The sequence below is a fragment of the Phyllostomus hastatus genome, unplaced genomic scaffold, assembly GCF_019186645.2.
Source record: "Phyllostomus hastatus isolate PE091 unplaced genomic scaffold, TTU_PhHast_1.1 phas_contig_150, whole genome shotgun sequence".
Classification (NCBI taxonomy): domain Eukaryota; kingdom Metazoa; phylum Chordata; class Mammalia; order Chiroptera; family Phyllostomidae; genus Phyllostomus; species Phyllostomus hastatus.
Window position 1 is genome coordinate 28,187,629 of NW_025333611.1, and position 20,126 is coordinate 28,207,754.

The following is a 20,126-nucleotide window of genomic DNA, read 5'->3' on the forward strand; positions in this document are numbered from 1 at the left end:
CGTGTGCACACACAGACACACACAAACACACCTGCCCGTGTGGGCCAGCGCTCTAGCGCCCCAGCACCCGAGCCCAGGGAGGCGCCCCAGCGCCCAGGACAGCTTCTGGAGTTTCCGCCCTCCTCACGCTCCAGGGCCCTTTGGCAGCAGGCAGAGGCAGAACTCCGCACGGCAGGCGTCAGCTTTCCTTGGGGCAAGTGCCCGCTCCTCGCTGCCTCCTCGAAGCCTGGGCCCAGGCTGACCACGCCTGCCCCTCGGACTGCTCTGCCCCAGCCAGACCCACCCCCCACTCCGTGTGCTGCCCCCCCAGCCCAGGCCCCGCCCTGCCTGCCTCACTGCTCCCCCAACCCGGATCTGAGTTGTCCCCAAGAGGTTCTTCACTCCTAGTCTCAGACCTTCCTCCTCCTCCTCTTCCTCCAGGTAAGTGCGCCCAGCATGGCCCCAGCATATCCTCCCTGTGGACACGGGGCGATCTTTCTAAACACACATCCAACTCACCCCTGCTTAAAATCTGCTGCTGGCTCCCCAGAGCCCTCAGAACAACGTCCATGCTCCTCACATCCGGGCCTTCCCTGCAACCCCACCTCCCTCCTGTCCCTTCAGCCTGGCACCCACCCACTGCCTCTCCACACAGGATCCACACCCTGGACAGGACAGGCGCCTGCACTGCCCGCTGCCTCTGAGCCGGCTGGGCCCTGCCTGGAAGGCCTTCCTCCCCCGCTTGGCCTCTGAGTCCCTCCCAAGGCACAATTCAAAGGTCACCAGCTCTCAGGGGCCCTGGCAGCTGACCCCCAAATCAGTGGGCCTGGAAGAGGGCCCTGGGTCCCTCACCTGGGGGAAGCTGCAAGCCAAGGCACTTTAGGTCTCTGTCTGTCCTGGTTCATGAGGCCGATTTGTTACTAACTTAGCAACAGTTTACCTGGTCTCTGCAGTGCCCACTTTGCTTCATCCTCACTGGTGCTGCTCCTCAGGGAAACCGGGACCCGTGAGCCCCGTCTGGGCCAGCCCTTACTCTCTGAGGCTCCCCAAGGCATCTGAAACTGCCCAGCACACTTCCACCCCAGTCTGTCAGCTGCTGCACAAAAACTCTCCCTCTGCCACCTGGTTCTCCTCCTCTCCCTGTTCTCTTCCCTCCACTGGCCCCCAGCTCCACCTGCCCCCTCTTGCCACACCAGGACTTTCTAAAACTCCTCCCAGCCCCTGCTCCCAGCTCAACATCCCTTCCCTGGGAGTCTTCACTAAGGCCTAAGCTAAGACACCTGCCACCAAACCCAGGCCTTGTCTTCTCCCATCTGACCCTCTTCAGAAGCCTGGCTCCTCTGGATCAAAAGCCGCCTGCATGCAGCTATGGGCACTGCCTCCCAAATCCTGATTTACACTTGGCACCTGCTGTGGCTCCCCAGTGCCTCCATCTATTGGGCTGACACACAAGGTCCTGCAGCCCAGTGCCCAGCCTCCGGTCACGTGCTGATGCACCCAGCACCTTTCCCCCCCGCAAGTCCTCCCCATTCCCACGCAAACTTCAGCCTCAGCTCAGGCTGGCACAGCTCTCGGAGACCAGCATGTCCACTGAGACTGATGGGGAGACCCAACGGAACACATCTCTCTGGAGCTCTGAGAAAGCCGCTAACATGACAAAGAGCAAAGGACCCAGGTTCTGGGGAGGAGAGGTGGGCTGGTGATCATGGGCGCAGGCAGCAGGCAGAGCATTTGGTGGCTTCACAGAGCTGAAGGAACAAACGCAAGGGGCAAGGGGCAAGGGGCAAGGGGCTGAAGGAACAAACGCAGAGACGCAAGGGGCTGCAAACACACAACCAGTTTTCCTCTGAGGGATTTTCCAGCTTCTGAAATGTGCGGGGCAGGGTGCAAAGGGCCGAGCAAAAAGCCTCTGAGAAGCAGAGGGATTTGGGTTTTTGACAGTCTTGCCATATTGAGGAGATAAAATTGGATTCGTGACCCATCCAAAGGAGAGGCCCCCGTGAACACACAGGGTCCCTGTGGAAAGCCTGATGGGACCTTCCCCCTGGGGTGGGCTGAACTCTAAACCAATTCTCGGCTCAGCCCTGGGTGGACGAGGACCGCCTCCCCTGCCTCCCTTAACTGCCCAGCGAATGGCAGGGCAGACGCTCCCTAAAGATACATGGTGTTAGCCCTGGCTGGCATAGCTCAGTGGATTGAACGTGGGCTGGGAACCAAAGTGTCCCAGGTTCGATTCCCAGCCAGGGTACATTCCTGGGTTGCAGGCCAGAACCCCCAGCAACCGCACATTGGTGTTTCTCTCTCTCTCTCTCTCTCTATCTATCTATCTATCTATCTCTATCTCTATCTCCCTCCCTTCCCTCTCTGAAGATAAATAAATAAAATAAAATCTTTAAAAAAAAAGATACATGGTGTTCTGGAGCCGCTGTAATTCATATAAAATGCACAGCATCTGATCAAAATGCTACTGAGCATACAAAGAGACCCTTGTTGATGGAGTCAAAAGGAAAAAATAGACAATAGAAACAGATACAAGCCCTGGTTGGTGTGGCTCAGTGGACTGAGCGCCGGACTGAGAAGCAAAGGGTCACCAGTTCAATTCCCAGTTAGGGCACATGTCTGAGTTGCAGGCCAGGTCCCTAGTAGGGGGCCCACAAGAGGCACCCACACATTGATGTTTCTCTCCCTCTCTTTCTCCCTCCCTTCCCCTCTCTCTAAAAATAAATAAATAAAAATCTAAAAAAAAAAACAGATACAGATGATACAGACATTGGGATGGGCAGACAAGGACTTTGAAATAACCATGACTGATATGTCAAGAAAAGAGAGGAGAGATGGAAAAACCAAGTGAAAAGGGGGGGTTCCCCAAAGAATTGGCATCTATAAGAAATGTTTTTTAATAAAATGAAAATTCTAGAACTGAAAAATATAATGGCAGAAAGTAAAAATCCAGTAAGTGGGTTTAACGCCCTGGCGGAGACAGAAACAGGGTAAGTGGACTCTGAGCAGGACAACAGAAAATAGCCCAACTGAGCAAAGAAAAAAGGATGGAAAATACATTTATTTCAAAAGTGTAGGAGACACGTGAGATACAATGCGAAGGTCTAACACGCAGGGCCACCCAGCCCTTAGCTCAGAGACGCTGCCCCTCCCCTGCGGGCTCCGGCCTGGTGTCGCCCTGCTGCCTCGGCCACCCCACCGTGCCCACTGGACACTGGGCTGCGTCCTCCCACCGTGGGCCCTCCTGAGGCTCCTCCCTGGGCCCAAGCACCAGTGAGACCTGAGATCAAATCTCCATCAACAGCTCTGGGAAAGTCCAAAGCAGGGGCTGGGGGGTGGGGCGTGGCGCCTTCTTTCCTCTCCTAAAGAGTCACGAGGCAACGCTGCGTTCACAGGCCTCAGCACCCGCCACGTAGCGGGCACTCCCGGAGTCGCTGGAAGGCTGCCACTCGGATGGCCCTTCCCCAGCCTCCCTCAGAGCAGTCAAGACACTGGCCCAAGGTTGCACAGCAACTTTATGACGGAGCTGGCATGAGAATCCAGACGTACAGCCCGTCCCACCTGTGGGCACTGCCCTGCCCCAGCCCCACTGACCTGAGCGCTCGGTCCAGAGTCAGGCCCGAGAAGTCGAAGAAGCTGAGGTACTCCCCGGCCACCAGCCTGCTGAACTCGTTGCTGCCAGGAGAGCATAGGGTGTCCGTGAGAAGCGGGGCACAGCAAACAACGGGGGCACGTGGGCGGTGGTACCTGGTATCCTGACCCACCCACCCAGACCTGCCCACCCCGGCCACACTGGCCAGGGCATAAGCTTTAAGATATTCCAGCAAACGGCAGGGCACTGTCTCATGGGGTAGAGGAAACAAGAATAAAAAATGGTCGATAACTTTGAATCTGAGGAATAGGTACATAAATGTTCAATACATTTTCTCTGCTTTTCCACATGTTTGCAAGTTCCATAGTTAAAAGCATAATTAGAGAGAAAGAAAGGAGCAGCCAGTGTGTCAGCACCATGGAAGGTGGGGTCGGGTGACAGCCACCAGATTGGGGCCCAGGCAGCTAGTAACACAGTGGGAGGGGCTTCTGAAGGGATCAGGCGGGAAGAAAAGCCAGCCCTGGGCTGAGTGTGGAGAAGGGGAGGGGGCAGAGGCCATCCAGGGCACAGAATCCTGAGATGTTTGGCTGTGAAGAAGCCGGAGGAAGAAGACCCACTGAGGAAAGGCTTCAGCACAGTTACGTGCCATGGGGAGACTCTCCGAGGGAGGGGCTGAAGAGACAAGGGAGGGTGGGGAGCAACCACAACGAAAGCTTCTGAAGTGTGTCATTAGGTCGGGGGTCATGGACTCTCAGGAAGGGGAGCTAGTTGTGATGATTTCTGAGCTGAGGCCAGGAGGACAAGGGCAGGAGCCACGTGGCGGCCGTGGAAGGTATAGGAAGCTGGACAAAGGGAGCAGTGAGGGACCGAGGAGCAGCACCAACCCCCTGGCCTAAGCCCCCAGGTAGCTCACACTTGGGGGTCTCGGGTCTGACCTGTCCCCATTAGGCTTGTGAGCTAGGCCTGCTTCTGTCCTCACTACCATCCTTCGTGGCCCCACAACCACAAGCCACGTGCCAGTCCCCCAGCCCCGAGGGGCCGAGCTGCCACCGCCCCCCTCCCTGAGCATGCAGGCCTCACCCAGGCAGCCCAGAAAGGAAACAGATGTGGGGCAGGGCGAGGAATGAGGACAGTGGCAGGAAGAGGAGCTCTCAGGGACTGCTGGGGGCCCTCTAGCCACCAGGCACCCCGAATAGAAGGTGACTATTCTACTAGTCACCTTCTAATAAACACTGCACTGCTAATAGCCACTAAAAGAAGTCACCTACACCCCCTTCCAGCTGGGGAAGACACCAGGTTTGCCTGGGGTGGTGTGGGAGAGAAAACTCACTTCTTGCCCAGCTGCCGGGCGACGTCACAGCGCTGGAAGCCCTCGAGGTGGTAGAGGCGGCGAGCCAGCCGGCGGGCAGCCTCGCTGACCCCCTGGCACCCATTGGCCAGTGCGTCTGTGTTGCTGGGCTCCAGCCCCTCTGAGCTGCTCAGCTCCGAGTCCGAATCAGACAGGCCATCCTTTAGGCTGGGGTCACTGCAGAGGGAGGGTGGGGCGGAGAGGCGGGGCTCAGTGGCCCTGGGGCAGAGGCCCTGGGGAGGTGCTGGAAGGTCTCCCCAGGGCCCTGAAATCCACACGGGCCAGAGCAGGGAAGTACACTCCACTGCACCAGGATGGGATGGAGTCCCTCAAGTGAGATCATTAGCTGCCCCCCAAAGCCACTGCAGAACTTGCCGGCCCCAGAGGGCTAGACAGACCTAGAAGGGCAGAACGGGCCCTCGGGACTGCGGTGGGGAGTCTGGGTGCACAGAGAAGACACGATGACCTTGGAGAGGGCTGTGTGGCCACTAGGTAGCCCTCGCTTGCTTTGCCCCCTCTGGGTCTGTTTCCCCATCTGCTCAATGGTCCTCCCAGCTCCCAGCCTGGGCCCGGCCTCACCTGGCCGAGTTCAGCAACTTGTCCGTGTCCTCCTCCTCTTCCTCCTCCTCATCCCCGCCTGGGCCCTGGGGTCCATCTTCATGGAAGCCATTGGGCACGGCAGTGAGAGACAGGCGGCTCAGGACATTCTCCGAGCGGCTGCTGGAGATGGATCGCCGCAAGGGGCTGCCCAGCTCCCCATCACCGCCAGCTGCTCCCACGTCCCCCTCGGGCCCCACGCTGCCAGTGCCCAGGGAAGCCCCTGGCTCAGGGCTGTCACGGGCCCGCTGCTGGATGAGGGGTGTGAGGGGGGCCTCGAAGCTGACGCAGCTGTCACTCTCGTCCGTGAGGCTCAACACATCTAGGGAGTCGAGGCTGCTGTACTGGGTGCCCCGCAGCAGCTCCGACTCCACGATCTTCTCAAACGTGGCGCTGAAGCCGTCCCGGACATCTGGCTCCCCGGGACCATCCAGCCTGCAGGACGCAAGGACCAGTCAGCATTCTGCCAGGTTGCCCGGTTCGCAGGTGCTGGGACTCCCTGGGGGTGGGGAGTGGGCGTGGCTTGTGGCCTGTTCCTTTTTTCAGCCAGCACTACCAGATGCTGACTGGTTACTGGGGCGCAGCAGTGATAAGGACCGGCATTCCCCCCTGCAGAGCCCAAACCCTGCCTGGCCCACAGCAGGCGTCAGTGGATGAATGTGAGTCCTCGTCCTCTAGCCTGGCCCACGGGGCTGCTCCCCCATCACAACTAGAGTCACAAAGCGTCATAATTTTGTTGTCCTTATACCCTGGAAGGGTCTTAGGTTGGCCGACCACATCGCAGCTCTCAGGCTTTGCCTTAATGCCACCTCCTCAGAGAGACTGAGGGGGCGGGTCCACACCGCCCACCACACTGGCCCCTCTCCTACCTCTCCATCCTCAGAGTAGCTCTTCTCATCCTCCCAGCCCCTGTCAGGATGAAGGCTTCTGGCTGTTCCCTGTTTACCATCTGTGCCCCAGCCCCACCCAACGACCCCCACACAAGGCCAGATGCACCCAGCACACAGTAGGTACTTGGCAAACCTTGCTGCATGGGGCATCGAGTGAATGAGCAGCTGCTGGTAGCCCCACGCAGCCCACCACACGGCCCACATCCTCGCTGAGTGCTGCGCTGCCCCGGCTGCTCCCCTTGCCGGAGAGCTCTGCCCTCAGGCCAAAGCCTCCTTCCTCATTTCTCCTCCGTGAGGCCTGCCCTGACCACCCACTGATGCCTGGGACCTGCCCCCAGGCACCCAGCCCCATTCCCTACTTCGTATTTCCAAAGCACGTACCCCCTTCTAACATACTTTAATGCAATAATTTATAATTTTGTGATTTATTATCTGTCTCCTCACTAGACCATAAGCTCCATGAGAGTAGAAAATTTTGTATGTTCTGCTCACTATTGTATCTCCAGCACCTAGAACAAAGCGTCACACACAGGTGAATGGAGGCATCCTGGAGAGATGCTCAGGTGAGCAGGGAGGTCGGGGAAGGGAGAGGAGAGAGACTGAAGGAGAGTGAGACCCAGAGAAAAGAAACAAGAAAGAGACAAAAACAGAGACAAGGAGAGAGGGAGAGAAAAGAGAAACGACGCAGAGGGCAGGGAGACGGCGCAGGGGAGACGGAGAGTAGCAGAGCTGCAGACAAAGACAGAAAGAAACACAGAGGCGGCAAGAAGAAACAAAAAGAAAGAAGCAGGCTGAGCCCAGCCCGTTCCTGATAAATCACAGCCCATCGTTTGCAAGGAAGCGCAGCCCTCTCTCCCCGTGAGATTCCAGATTCCGGCTCAGCCCCTGCTGCCCAGCAGAAACTGAGCGGCACTTGGAGGACTGGGAAGTGCTCCTTCCCCTCAAACACCTCCTTGGACCCCCAGTGTCTTAAGGTTTGGTCCCAGTGTATTCCCTGCAGAAAAACACTGACCTGAGAGCTGTCTTTCATCCCGGTCCCAGCAGGAGCCGACACTGCAGGCTCACTAGGCCCCCGAGGGGCCAGAGAAGGAAGTGGGGAAGCGCACAGAAATCTGAAAGGTGGAAGGATGCCCCGCAGGGGCCTGGGGGGGTGGGGGAGTGGCCTCTTACTGACCTCCAGTAGGAGGGGAAGAGAAGGGTCGGAGAGCAGACACCTAAACCTGCCAGCAGAGGCCCCTTTGCCTGGGCTGGGTCCTGAAGACACCTGAGCAATGACACAGAGCCGGCCCTTGGCGGCCGCTCACCTTATTTACTGTCAGAGCCATGAATGGCTCCCCCACCCACCATCTGCCACCCTCTCATGCACCTGAACAGAACTGGAGGGTGGTTCTGGCAGGGGCTTGAAGACCATCAGCCCAACCTCGGAACTTCCACGTGCTCCCGCCGTCAGTCAACCTACATACACGCGAGGCCCACATGCAAACAGTGTGCGCCCAGAAGCCCAGCCCCCGAGGCACACCACTGCCAGCCGGCCGATGCCCCGGTCCTGCCTGGATAGAAATGCTATTATGGCCACAGCCTAGCCAGCACACATGGGCAACCGACCCCACATACCACATTCCTCCCCATGGAGTCCAAGGCACACACAGGCCAAGCACACACAAACACCCTCCACCCACAACCACGCAGACTCGTATGCACCAGTATGCTTACACAGCCCTGCACACGCACCAACGCACAGCCAGGCACACGCATGCTCTCCACGCACACACTCACACACCACCCACACACTTGCACACTGAGACTTCTATACTGTCTTTTTGTAGCCCACCGTGGGGTCTTCTAGACATTCCCCTGGCCCATCCCCACCCTCCACGTCCAACTAGCATCTCCACGATACCAGGTCTCCCCACTTCCTGCTGAGGATAACAGAAGAGGGGCCGTAACTCCAACAAGCAGGGCTGAAGTAAGATTCCTGGTAGGACTCGCGGATGGCACTGAGGCCAGGTAGCTAACTGGGAGGAACCTACGAAGCCTGCTCTGTTGAGGTCCGCTGCAGCGTCGGGAGAGCCTCATCTGCAGGAAGTGCAGGGATGGACCAGATGACCTTCTGCTTCGAGGCATTTTGTAACTCTAACGTCCAGCCTGGGGCGGAGGGAGTATGGCCCCCCTGCCGCACATAGAAATGGCCCGTGATGGTTGGGGGGGCAGGGGGTGGGGGCACAACAGGCCTGTCTGCCTCTGAAGTCTCAAGGCTCTGTTTTCCCAGAACGCCCAGGAACTCGGCAAAAGGGGGACATGAAATTCCCATTTTATGGACGAGAAAAACAAGAACCAAAGAGACTTAAGTGGCTAGACCTTGGCCACACAGCATGGAGCAATCGAAAGTGGTGAGCTCCTGCCCTGAGACACCGACTTACTCTAGCTGAGGGTCCTCCGTGTCCGGACAAAGGCCCCCGGGGGCGTCATCTCCTTCAGCCAGCCCGCCAGCCCTCCAGGGCCTGGGCTCTGTGGAATCTTCAAGAATGTCCGAGTCTGGCCCCAGGGCTAGGCCATTGGTGAGAGAGAGGCCAAGGCTGAGGCGATGGAGGGCCATGTCCGGGCTCTTTATGGGCTCCTCGGTGTCCGCCAGGGTGCCCCTTAGCTCATGCCCTGGGCTGCTGAGGCTGCCGTTCAGGTCCACACTGGCCACCGCTCCATTCTGGACCCCGGACTCCTCCCCAGGCTCCAGGCTGGGGTCCCAGGTGGCTCCATCTTCCTCAGGCAGCCCAGATGGGAGCTTATCCTCCTCCATGCCAGACGCTGCTTCTACCCCGTGCCGGCCGCTCCTGGGACTCCACTAGACCTGGCAGCAGATGGCAAGAGGAAGGGGTGAGTCAGACAAGGCAGGTGCTTGGGGGTCTAACGCCCAGTGGACCCAGCACCAGGCAGCCTGCCTGGGGACAGAAGGATGACTGAGATGACCTTTGTGGGCCCTCCTGGCGGGGTATGGGTTCATGCCATGGTGTCCCCAGTGCCCTGCTCAAACCAGCCCCACTCTCCTCTTCCCCACCCTCTACCACTCCATGGGCCCCAGTCCCGCCTTCCCCGGTCCCTCCTGTGTCTCTGCTGTGCTCTCCAGGATGCACCAAAGCCCTCTGAGGAAGACCCCGGTTGGAAGGGACTAGGGAAGGGTCCAGAGCTCCTCCAAGCCCCCTCCCTCTCCCCCTGGGGAGTGACGGAGACAGAGCCCAGGCCAGCAGCAGCCAGGCTCCTCGCCTCTTTGCACGTTGCCTCGCCCTGGCTCCAGGGAACACGGAGGGAGTTGGGCTTGGGGCTGCCTTTAGAGCAGCGGTGAAAAGAGGAGGCAAGGAAGTCAACTGAACGCAGCTTTATCAGAATGGAGGCCACCCAAGAGAAGCCAAAGTGAGCCCTCACGAGAACCAGCGTGAGGTGCTGTCCAGGGTGCTGGGCGGGTGCAGCGCCACCACGGAGCCTCGCTGAGAGCGCAGCTGCCTCTGCTGCCCAGCGCCCGAAGCCCCAGCACTAGGAGAGAGGACGAGGGGCCTGGGGGTCCCTTCCACACGGGGGCTCTGCAGAGCTCACGGAGCCCTGAGGAAGGACTCAGGAGGAGTCCGCCATGGAGTGCTCTGGGGAGAGCGTGCAAGGGGAAAGCCCTGCTCTGCCCAGCTCACTGTGCGACCCTTTGTGGATCCAGGTCAGGACTCCTCCCACCCAACCCAGGCCAGGCCCACTCCCCTCTGCCCTGCTCCAGGCCTGTTTCTCTTCTGTAAAATCAGGAGATCCATTTTACCTGCCATGTCCCCTTTAAAATAAAGTGGAACCAGCCCATATTTCCCGGAGGCTTCCTGCCCAACCTAATCCCAGGTGGGAGGGCAGATGTGATGGTCTGTTCTCCCCTCATCCCACGGGGTCCCGGCCGCACCCACGCTAGGCGATGCCCACCGCCACCCCCTACTGTACCTCCAATACCTGTGCCACCAGGGACACAGAGCAGCCCCTGCAAACAACTTCCTGCCTCCCCTTTTCAGGCCTTAGCCCCCACCCCCCCAGTACCTCCACACTCCTCTGGAGAAAGCGTTCCAGGGACTCAGGAGAGGCTGCAGGAGGAGAGGGACTGGCAGGCTCCCAGGCTGCAACAGACTGAGCTGCAGGTGCCGACGCAAGGCTTAGTGAAACCCGTACTGTCTTCCCCTGCCTGGTCAGGAGTGTCACCTGAGGGACTTCAGTTACATGGTATGAAGCCCTCCCCCCAGACCTCCGGAACCAGAATTACGGGGAACGGACAGAGTAGGAGAAACTTCCCACTCAGAGAACAGGAGCCTGGAGAAGAAAGGGAATCACCTCCAGGCGCTGCGGGCGCTCCGACACCACAGGACACTTCACAGTCATTTAACCTTCGTCGTTGTCAAACACGAAGTGAAAGAGGAGAGGGCAGGACTGGGGTCTGGGGCCCCAGCCCGCTCACCCTGATGCCACCTCCTAGGGTTTTTGAAGGCTGTGTGAGCATGGATTTTACTTAAAAAAAAAAAAACTTTCATAGAATTTTTTTTAAAAAACAGTCTGCCGAGCCAAGCTCTAGAATATCTGGGCCCCGATCCTAGGACACGGGAACCCCAAGGGGCTTGGCCCTGAGCGATGGGCCCTTTCTGGCCTGCCCTAAATCCCTGCTGCCCCAGTTGCTGTTCCACTGTGTTCCCACAGGCAGGCGGGCGGGGTGCTCAGGGGAGGGGAGAGAACGGGTCATCTCCTCAGCCAGCCTCCTTGGGGGCGGAGCAGCACTGAGAAAGCAAGGGGGGGGGGGGCAGGGGCAGGGAGTGGGGCCTTCTGGCCTGCTGCCTGAGCTCCGCTCCTCCGGCCACCTTTACAGCCCAGGGGCCTGGGTGAGCACTGGATCTGGGGCACAGGGCTTCACCCCATTCCATCAGGAAGCCTCACGTGGAGGCCGAGCCCTGCAGGGAGGGGCGCCTCCTCTCTGGCCAGGGCTCTCCCAGAGCTCCCAGCAAGGCCTGATATTTGAGAGTGTAAGCAGCTCCACCTGATGCTCAGTCTGCACCGGCCTCAAAGCCAGGGTTATGGACAAATAAAGGACCTCTTGGGAGGCCCCCACATCACCCCGCAACTGTCAGCAGCTACCTCAGGCTGGCTGCAGCCTTACCTGCCCTGCCATGTCCTCCCGCAGCTGGGACGGGGATGGAGGTTGCGCCAACACCCAGGACTGGGCCGTGTCCTTGGCTTCTGGGGGTGAGCGGACAAGGAGCGGCATTGAGCTCCACTCTTGGGGGGGGGGGGCAGAATCCCTGCCTGGGCTGAGGGCCATCTAGGCCTAGAAATAGCTGAGCCAAGAACCCCTTCTCTTAATGAGCCCAAGTGATGGGCACTTAAAGGGGGGCTTCAGGGCAGAGGTGTGAAAAAATGCCCCAAGTTTTCACTCTGAACTACCCTGTGCCTTGGGACTCACTGTCCCTTCTGGCCTTGGTGGACCCATCTCCATAATGGGGGCGTTACCTCCTTTCCCAGGGCTGGTGGGAGGACTTAAGGTCATAAATGCTGGGAGAGCTGCGATCCAAGAAAGAACACATTACAGAGGTCAAGGAGAAAGGAAGACAGCTATGGTCCACTCTTTCTACCACCACATTTGACAAATGGAGAAACTAAGGCACAGAACCAGAAAAGGCTTTGCCTGAGGTCACGTAGTGAGTGGCTGCTTCTTAGAACTCAGAGTAGCCTCCCTCTGCACCTGGGTGGGCTGGAGGTACAGGATGAGCCCCCAGTTTCCCAGGGCCCCATCAGACACTCCCACAAGGTCAAGGCCTCAAATCTTCCACTGGAAGAGTCCACCCAAAGCGGCGACCCTGCCTACCTGTAGCCCTGCTGGCAAGAGCCGGGGGAAGCGGGCACAGTGGGGCCACAGGGCACAGACCCAAGGAGCTGCCTGCACGTGACAGGCTGGCAGTAGCTAGATCCCCTGCATCCTCCCTCAGCCTGAATCAAGCCCCGCTGCAAGCAGAGGCTCCCACCAGCCACAGCCTTTGGGGTGGCCTTGGGTGCAGCAGCCTCTTTTCCAGCACCAACCAAAATGGGGTCATGATGATAGGGGAGCACTGGCTGGGCCAGGGCTAAATGCCGAGGCAGCCAGCTTTCTAAGGGGTTCTAAGGGGTTCTAAATTGCCTCAGCTGCTCCTGAGGCAACCCCGCGCCCCTCCCCGCTCTCCCTGGGGCAGCTGGAGGGAGTCGTGGAAACAAACTATCATATCACTCCCTCGCTCATAACCCTCCAACCGCTCCCACTGCCCTTCAGTTAGGACCCGGTCTCCTCAGCATGCCTGAAAAGGCCCTGCCTGAACTGGTTCACTACCCTCTCCCCACCCCCATCCCGCCAGCCACGTGGCCTTCTTTCTGCTCCCTGAGCTCATTCCCACTGCAGGGCCTTTGCACCAGCTGTACCCTTGGCCTAGAATGCTCTCCCCTACATCTTTAAATGACTGCCTCCTGTCTCTCAGGGCTCCGCTCCAACACTGTCTCCTCAGAGAAGCTGTCTGCGACCACCCGGCACTCTCTCACCCTCCTCCACGGAGCAGCATATCTGCTCAGCATCACTCAGCTGAACTAGAACCTCCTTTTCTACGTGCTTCCTTACTTCCCGCCTCACCAGGATGTGAGTTCAGCAAGGGTGGGAACTATGTCACATTTGCTGTGGTCTCCCCCGGAGCCCAGCACAGTGCCTGGCGAACAGCGGGTGGTTCTCAACAACTGGAGGTGATAATCATCCTCTGCAGAGAGAGGCTGAGGAACGTGCTCAGGGTCACAGAACTGGAAGGTGGCAAGGCAGGCGTTCTGCTTGGAACAACGCTGGACTATCACAGGGGTAACCTCGTATGGTGCCTTCCAGGCTGGGATCCAAGCCAGGGGCTGTGAGGAGCCCCAGGGAAGGGCTGGAAGGGGGGCCAGACAAGAGAGGGCCCCAGGGCCCAGCCCGCTGTGTGAGACAGAGGGTGCAGGTGCCCGCGTGCATGTCTGTGAGCAAACATCCAGCACAGGCGTGTGTGGGCACACACACGCACACACGTACACCACACACACACACATGGAGGGCAGCCCCTCAGGAGGCAGTGTTCCTGCGTGGTGAGGCGGAGATGAGGAGCCCACCAGCCTAGGGGCAGGGTTCAGGGCAGCCAGACCTACACCGCTAGACAACTGGTATGGAACCACTTTGCTCTGGGAGGAGCCAGGGGCAGGGAAGGGACAACCCAGTGCCTCAGGCTGGGGTGGGGAGTGGGGAAGACGGACATCCACACTGACCACAGCCGGACCCCGTGGCATCGGGCGGCTGGGTAAGTTTGGGAGGAGATGGGGCCATGCAGGGCCACTTGGTGGCAATGGGGGCCCAGGAGGCAGAGTTAGGACAAAGGACCCAGGACAGGCAAAATCTAAGAGGCTGTGGGAGGGTCATGGGGCCTCAGAGCCCAGGCAGGGCATGTCAAGGAGGCTGTGAGCAGAGGAAACCAGTGTGGAGCATCAGTGCAGAGGCGCAGCGGAGACCACCGCTGTCCCGGGAGCGGCAGGAGAGCCAAGACTCTCTGGTTCTGCCCCCAGGGTGTGGGGGAAGCTTGGGCGGGAGAAAGCCCTCATGTATACCCCATGCACATCAGAGACCCCTAACATTTCCAAGACCTCTGTGAGCATCTGATGCAGCTGTGGGTCCCACCCCAGACAGACTCTCCCATGTGTGTACAACATTTTGAGTATTTTTTGAGAGGCGCATGGACCTCCAGCGCCCATCCTTAGGCTCTGGGCACAAACCCCAACCTGGAAAGTCCCCAAGGACCCTCTGCCTGTGGTACTGAACACTCAGAGAAAGTTCCATGAGGGCTACTTCGGGGGGGAGCTAAAAACCTTTCACTCTCAGACCTATCCTCTGCCCACTGGGAACCCCCTTGAATACCCCATTAGTCCCACTACCCCTCCCCTCAGTTCCTACGGTACTGACTCCCTCTCGCACCCAAGTTTTAGCACATGGGCTGGGGCTCTTCACTCACACACGAACACACAAGTACAGACATGGGCACTTAAATAAGATGATCAATAAAGAGGGCTGGCGCACAATAGGTGCTCAGAGCACACCTTAGCCAGGTGTGCCTCCACATCCATGGGCCCGCTGGGACTCCCAGGCACTGGCTGGGCCACTGGCAGCGTGGGCAGCAGGGACTCAGGGGGTTCGCTGGGTCACACAGCTCCCCCTGCTCCCCACACCCGCCTCTGCCAGCCAAGGGGTCTGGAAGGCAGGACCTGCCTGTCACCCAGAGCTCTCAGCACCCTCCCTACACAAAGACCGACCTGGGCCTGCACCCCTCACTCTACAGCCCAGGGCAGGGAGGTGCCAGGATAACACAGAGGGGGCGTCCACCCAGGAGCTGCCTTGCCTCCGTTTCCCGAGGTGACCCCAACCCTTCCTAACTCACTTGGCCTCCCCAGCTTGGACCGCCTTGCACAGCAACAAGTGTGTTAGACTGGGACTGTCAGGGCAGTGGTCAGTGCCCCGGCTGTGCAGTCTGGAGGACTGGCTTCCAATCCCAGCTCTGCTGCCCACCAGCTGTGTCACCTCGGGGACAGTGGCCCACCTCTCTGAGCCTCAGCATCCTCCCCTGCAAAATGGGAGTGCGAACAGCATCTGCCACGCAGGGCTGCAATGAGGACAGAGGCGCCCCACAGGTGCAGTGCTCAGCTCAGAGCTGGCCCCAGGTGCTCGGGGAAGGGCAGTAGCTGCTGCCCCCCAGAACCCCATCTCAGGTCTGCAGGGGAACTGGCTGGCTGCCCACGCCAGGTGTGAAATGCCCAGGAGAGCAGCACGGGCAGCGCCCACTGGGCCCCAGCGGACATGCGTTCTTGGCAGCCTGCCAGAGCAGGGACCTCAGAGGCCCAGCCTGCGGGCAGAGGCAGCAGATGCTCCTGGGGTAGCTCCAGAGAGCACCCCACCTTTTCCTGAGGTAGGTGGAGACCCTACAGTCCTGGCCCCGCCAATAGCCCCACTCCTGGCCAGGCACCCTCCTAGAGTTCTGTCTCAAGACACAAGAGCCACACCATGTGCGGGGTCAAGAGCTAAGTGCCTGGGGCATCCTTAAAAGTCATCCGTCCCCTTCACGTGGTACCAGTCTGGGGTCCTTAATGAACCCAGCACCAGCACGCCTTCCTTCTCTCATTTTGGCCTCTGGAGAACCAGCTTGCTTTGGGTCCTGGGGATCTAAAGGCCTCCTCTTCCTCAAGATCGGGCAGGCAGAGGTGGCTGGGCTCCGGTTGCACATTTGCATCTTATCTGCATGTGCCCTGCAGCCTGCTGGGATTTACAGAAGGCCCCAGGCCCAGCTCCTCAAAGGTCATCCTTTGACATCTCCCTGCTTGCTTCTCTTCCCGGCGCCACTTGGCACCCTCATTTGCTTAACATTTGCATACATCTGCATTCTGGTTTGGAGAGCCCTCAGCACTGCTGAAATTCAAAATGTCTGCTGTCAAATCCCACATCATGTTTATAACTGGTGACCCTGCCCCCGCTGACTTCCCTAGAGGGTGAGCCTCCCATCATCTGGGACCACAAAAAACTAGGCTGTTCAGAAGAAGTGGCAGTTTCATCTTCCTGGAGCTCCAGAGGACACACCTGGGGCTCACTCTGCTTCCTGAGCCTCATTTGACCCATGAGCCTGTGGATTCAGAGTTGAACCCCAAGAGCTCTATAATGGACGGACCACGTGCAAGTCCTCCCAGCCGACCCTGCTCAGCTGAGACGCCTGTGCGGGGAAGGACACAGAACACAGAGGCTCAATCTCTGAGCGGCCTCCCTGCCTCCCCACCGGGGTCAACAGCCAGGAGAGGTAAACCTAGAAATTTTACCCTCCCTTCTCTTTGCCCAACTTTCACTGACACTGTATTCTCTACATCCCCACATCTTCTGTCCACTCCACCCCGGGAAAACCCTCCCTGCCTCATCCCTCCCTTGTGACCTCCTCCCCCACCCCTCCTCCCTTCCTCTCCCTCCCATCCTCTCCTCTCCATTTTAGGACTTCGGCATGGGGTCTGACAAAGGTTGTAGTCCCCTTGGGGCCAGTTGAGGACCAGGATCTCACGGTACAGAGAGCACAGGTGTGAAAGGTGAGCACTGGGCCATTCCACTACCACCTCCCTGTCCCTCCTATTCAGCCATAGCCCCGTGATGGGAGATTTGGTTGCTGGTAAAATCCCCACCCTTTGATGGGCGGTCCAGGGGTAGGAGAGAGGGTCAGACCGACACCAACATTTGGGCGCTGAGCACCTCAAAGGACTGAGCTGCCACTCCTGAGACAGGGAAGACGAGGTGGAGCAGGTTGGCGAGGGAGACTGGGGGCCCAGCTTTGGACCAGCTACGTTTGAGATGTCTAGTAGACAAGGCTGTTGAGATGCTGGGTAGGCTACTGGAGCTCAGAAGAGAGGTCAAAATTCGGGGTATAAATTTGGGAGCTGGAAGCATGAAGGTGGTGCTTAAAGCCAGGGACCGGAGGACACAGGCACAGGAGTGAAGGCAGACGAGGAAGAGCGGCCAGGCCGGGGCGGAGTCCTGGGCCCTCCGAAATTAAGAGGTGGGGGCAGGGGAGAAGGGGAAGGAGAGGAGCAACTCATGAGGGGGAAGGAAAACGGAAGAATGGATATCCTGGAGCTCAAGGAATCTTTCGAGGAAGAGGGAGAGATTCGATGTGTCAAATGCCACCGATGAGGGCTGAGAACTGGTCATTGGTGACCTTGAGAAGAGCAGTCAGTGAAGGGACGGGAGGCAAAGCTCAACTGGAGGGAAGTCAAGAGAGTGGGGGGCGGGGACATGAAGACACAGTCTAGACAAGTGTCCTGGGGAGTTTCACTGTAAATGGGGAACAGAAGTTCTTCCTTTAAAAAAAAAAAAAGATTTTATTTATTTATTTTTAGAGAGAGGGGAAGGGACAGAGAAAGAGAGGGAGAGAAACATCAATGCATGGTTGCCTCTCATGCGCCCCCTACTGGGGACCTGGCCTGCAACCCAGGCAGGTGCCCTGACGGGGAATCAAACTGGTGACTCTTTGCTTCACAGCCCACCGCTCAATCACACCAGCCAGGGCTGCCTCTGTTTTCTCAGAGAGGTAGGAAACAGTGTCAGCAGCGGTGAAGGGGACTGGGGAAGGGGCACTTGGGCCGAGGGTGGAAGAGAAAGTGTGAAGTAGTCATCAGGTAGAGGGAGGCACAGGGCTCGGGACCCAGGGTGGGACTGCAGGACAGCACTGAAAACCCACCTGAAGTTCACGGTTTTGATCTTAAAGTAAGACCAGATGGGGTAGAGGTTTTTCCCAGCCCCATCCAGCTGCGTAGGTCAGATGTGGAGCAGGCTGGGCGATGGATCTGACCAGGGTTCGGGTTTTACCTTGCAATTCTGAAGAAACAAAATAAGGGAAGGGAGTTGGGGGGCCTTCGAGGGACGGATGGTGGCAGCTGCCTCTGAGCCAGCCCCTGACCCCTTCTCAAAGTCCCTTCCCTGCTGGTGCCCGTGAGCACCCCCCCGGCCCCCTCCCCCCCCCCGCCCCCGTCCATTCATTCCCTGCTGTGGGTTAGGCGTGTCCTTCCCTCTGCCCTCATCCCGAAATGAGCTTTAAGCGGGTGACCACAGGTAACCACCAAGACCTGGGGAAATGAGCTCCCCACACACTGTTCCTCTGACCTGGAAAGAACCTCAGCCCTCGCATACCTCAAACCACATTCTCCACCGCCTTCCCAAGCCATCACGAAGCAGCCCTCCCCACCTCCAGTCGGACCCCAGAGCCCGCTCATCCAGCCTGCCCCCTACAGCACCCCCCACTCCACACCGCCTGCCACGCCCCAGTCACAGCAGGGCCCCCACACCGCTGACTGCGCTCCCTCTGTACACCTCCCACAGCAGCCCGAATGCAAGTGTGCTGGCCAGTCCCACCCCATCCTCCTCAAAGCAACTTCTTCAGCACCCACAACGGCCCCGTCACTCCCCCCTTTAAAACCCTTCCGTGGCTCCAGGTGGGCATCTGTGGTCCGGGTCCCATCCCCTTTCTTCCTGTCATGACCCTGCCTCCTATCTCCCTTCTTTGTACCTCTCAGGACTTTCCCGGGGGCCCCTCCCCCGCTATGACAGCACCTCCCCTGAGCTGTGGCTCACCCCATCCCCACCCGCGAGGTTGTGAAGGCCCCATCAGTGTCTTAATCGCCCTTCTCCAACGTATGTTCCAAAGTGGAGGTTCCGTTGGTTTGGCCGCCCAGGTGCGTGGATGGCCAGGTGGACGGAGCTCCTGGAGGCAGTGAGGAGGCGGGAATGGGGCTGAACAAAGGGCCTCCTGAGCCAGGTGACGTAACTTGCCACCACCGATTACAGGACAAGCTAGTGACCTGTGCCCCTGATGGGACGCACTGAGAAGCACACATCACCTATGGGATATTCTTACAAAAAAACTGTTTAACCTGAATCTACTCATGAGGAAGCAGTACCACAAATCGGGAATGTGGAACCTTCTACAAGGGGACTAGGCAGGACTCTCTAAGACTGACAGTGTCATAAAGACTTTTTTAAAAAACAGGAGAATTATTCCAGATTAAAGGAGACTGAAAAGACATAACTGAATGTAATATGTGATGCTTGATCAAAAAAAAAAATTTAAACAGCTATAAAGGACATTATGGGGACAACTAGAAAAATTTGAATATGGATTACATATTAGGTTAAATTGTGTCATTAATTTCTTGGGTATGTTAATAGTACAGTCATGTAGAAAAATGTCCTTGTCTCAGGAAATTCACACTGAAGTATTATAGGTGAACTGTTATGATATCTGCAGCTTACTGTCAAAAGGTTCAAAGAGAAAGAAAAAATGTGGGCAAAATGTCCACAGTTGGCAAACCTGGTTCTCTTGGTAAAGGGTACATAGGTGGGTGTTCATTGTACTATCAGGTTTGACGTGATAAAAGAGGGGAAGGAAGGGGATGAAGGGGGACACTCCAAAGAGTGGAGCTCAGGGCCTGACGCGCCGGGGCAGCAGTGGTGGCGGGGGCAGCCCACAAGCTGGGCTGCAGCCCTTGTCCAGGCTGGGCTGGGCACTGGAGTCACCAGGGGCCAGGCAGACACGGCCCTGGGGTGGCTCACCACCTAATGAGGGTCCAGGCCTCAAGGAAGCGCACTCAGCTGTGAGCAAACACCCTCGGGAGGACAAGGGCTCTGCAGGGAACAGCCAGGTCCCCGGGGAGACCAGCAGGGCAGCCCTCGGCCAGGGCAGGACTGGGAGGAACACGGGCCCTGCCCCACCTCCGCCTGAGCTGTGACAAGGAATCAGGTCCGCCCAAGCCAAGCCCTCCCCCCACACCCCTCAAGGGGCGACAGCCTGAGTGTATCCTCCCGTGTGAGAAGCCAGGCTAAATATGGAGTCTCAGACATAAGATGCCACTCAAAACAGATTTCCCTGGAAAAGACCATCTGGCAAAGGATGTCTAGAGGATCGTCTGTCGAGAGAAGTAGTGTCTTTCTCCTGCATGCCGACATCCAGAACGAGAACGTCTCCATCCCACCTCTCTAAACCTAGCTCAGTGCCTCAGTTTCCCCCAAGGTCACGCCATGCTCCGGGCAGAAAGGCGCTCGCTCAGTCCCACCTCCCTCCATACTTGCATCTGCGAAGAATAAAATGAGACTGGGCACATAGGTCCAAGCTCAGAC

The 20,126-nt window shown here is 58.3% G+C and overlaps 1 protein-coding gene across 2 annotated transcripts in view; it reads right to left on the bottom strand.

The window, feature by feature from the left end:
- Positions 1 to 20,126, bottom strand: part of PSD2 (pleckstrin and Sec7 domain containing 2) — a 44,047-nt gene that overhangs the window by 21,223 nt on the left and 2,698 nt on the right. For both annotated transcript variants that reach the window (XM_045818804.1, XM_045818794.1), the window contains exons 2-6: positions 17,695 to 17,831; positions 8,827 to 9,251; positions 5,499 to 5,951; positions 4,902 to 5,096; positions 3,574 to 3,654 (exon numbers count right to left, since the gene is read on the bottom strand). In XM_045818804.1, the coding sequence (XP_045674760.1) occupies positions 3,574 to 3,654; positions 4,902 to 5,096; positions 5,499 to 5,951; positions 8,827 to 9,200 (1,103 nt within the window). In that variant the 5' untranslated portion in view covers positions 9,201 to 9,251; positions 17,695 to 17,831. The remainder of the gene's footprint in view (positions 1 to 3,573; positions 3,655 to 4,901; positions 5,097 to 5,498; positions 5,952 to 8,826; positions 9,252 to 17,694; positions 17,832 to 20,126) is intronic.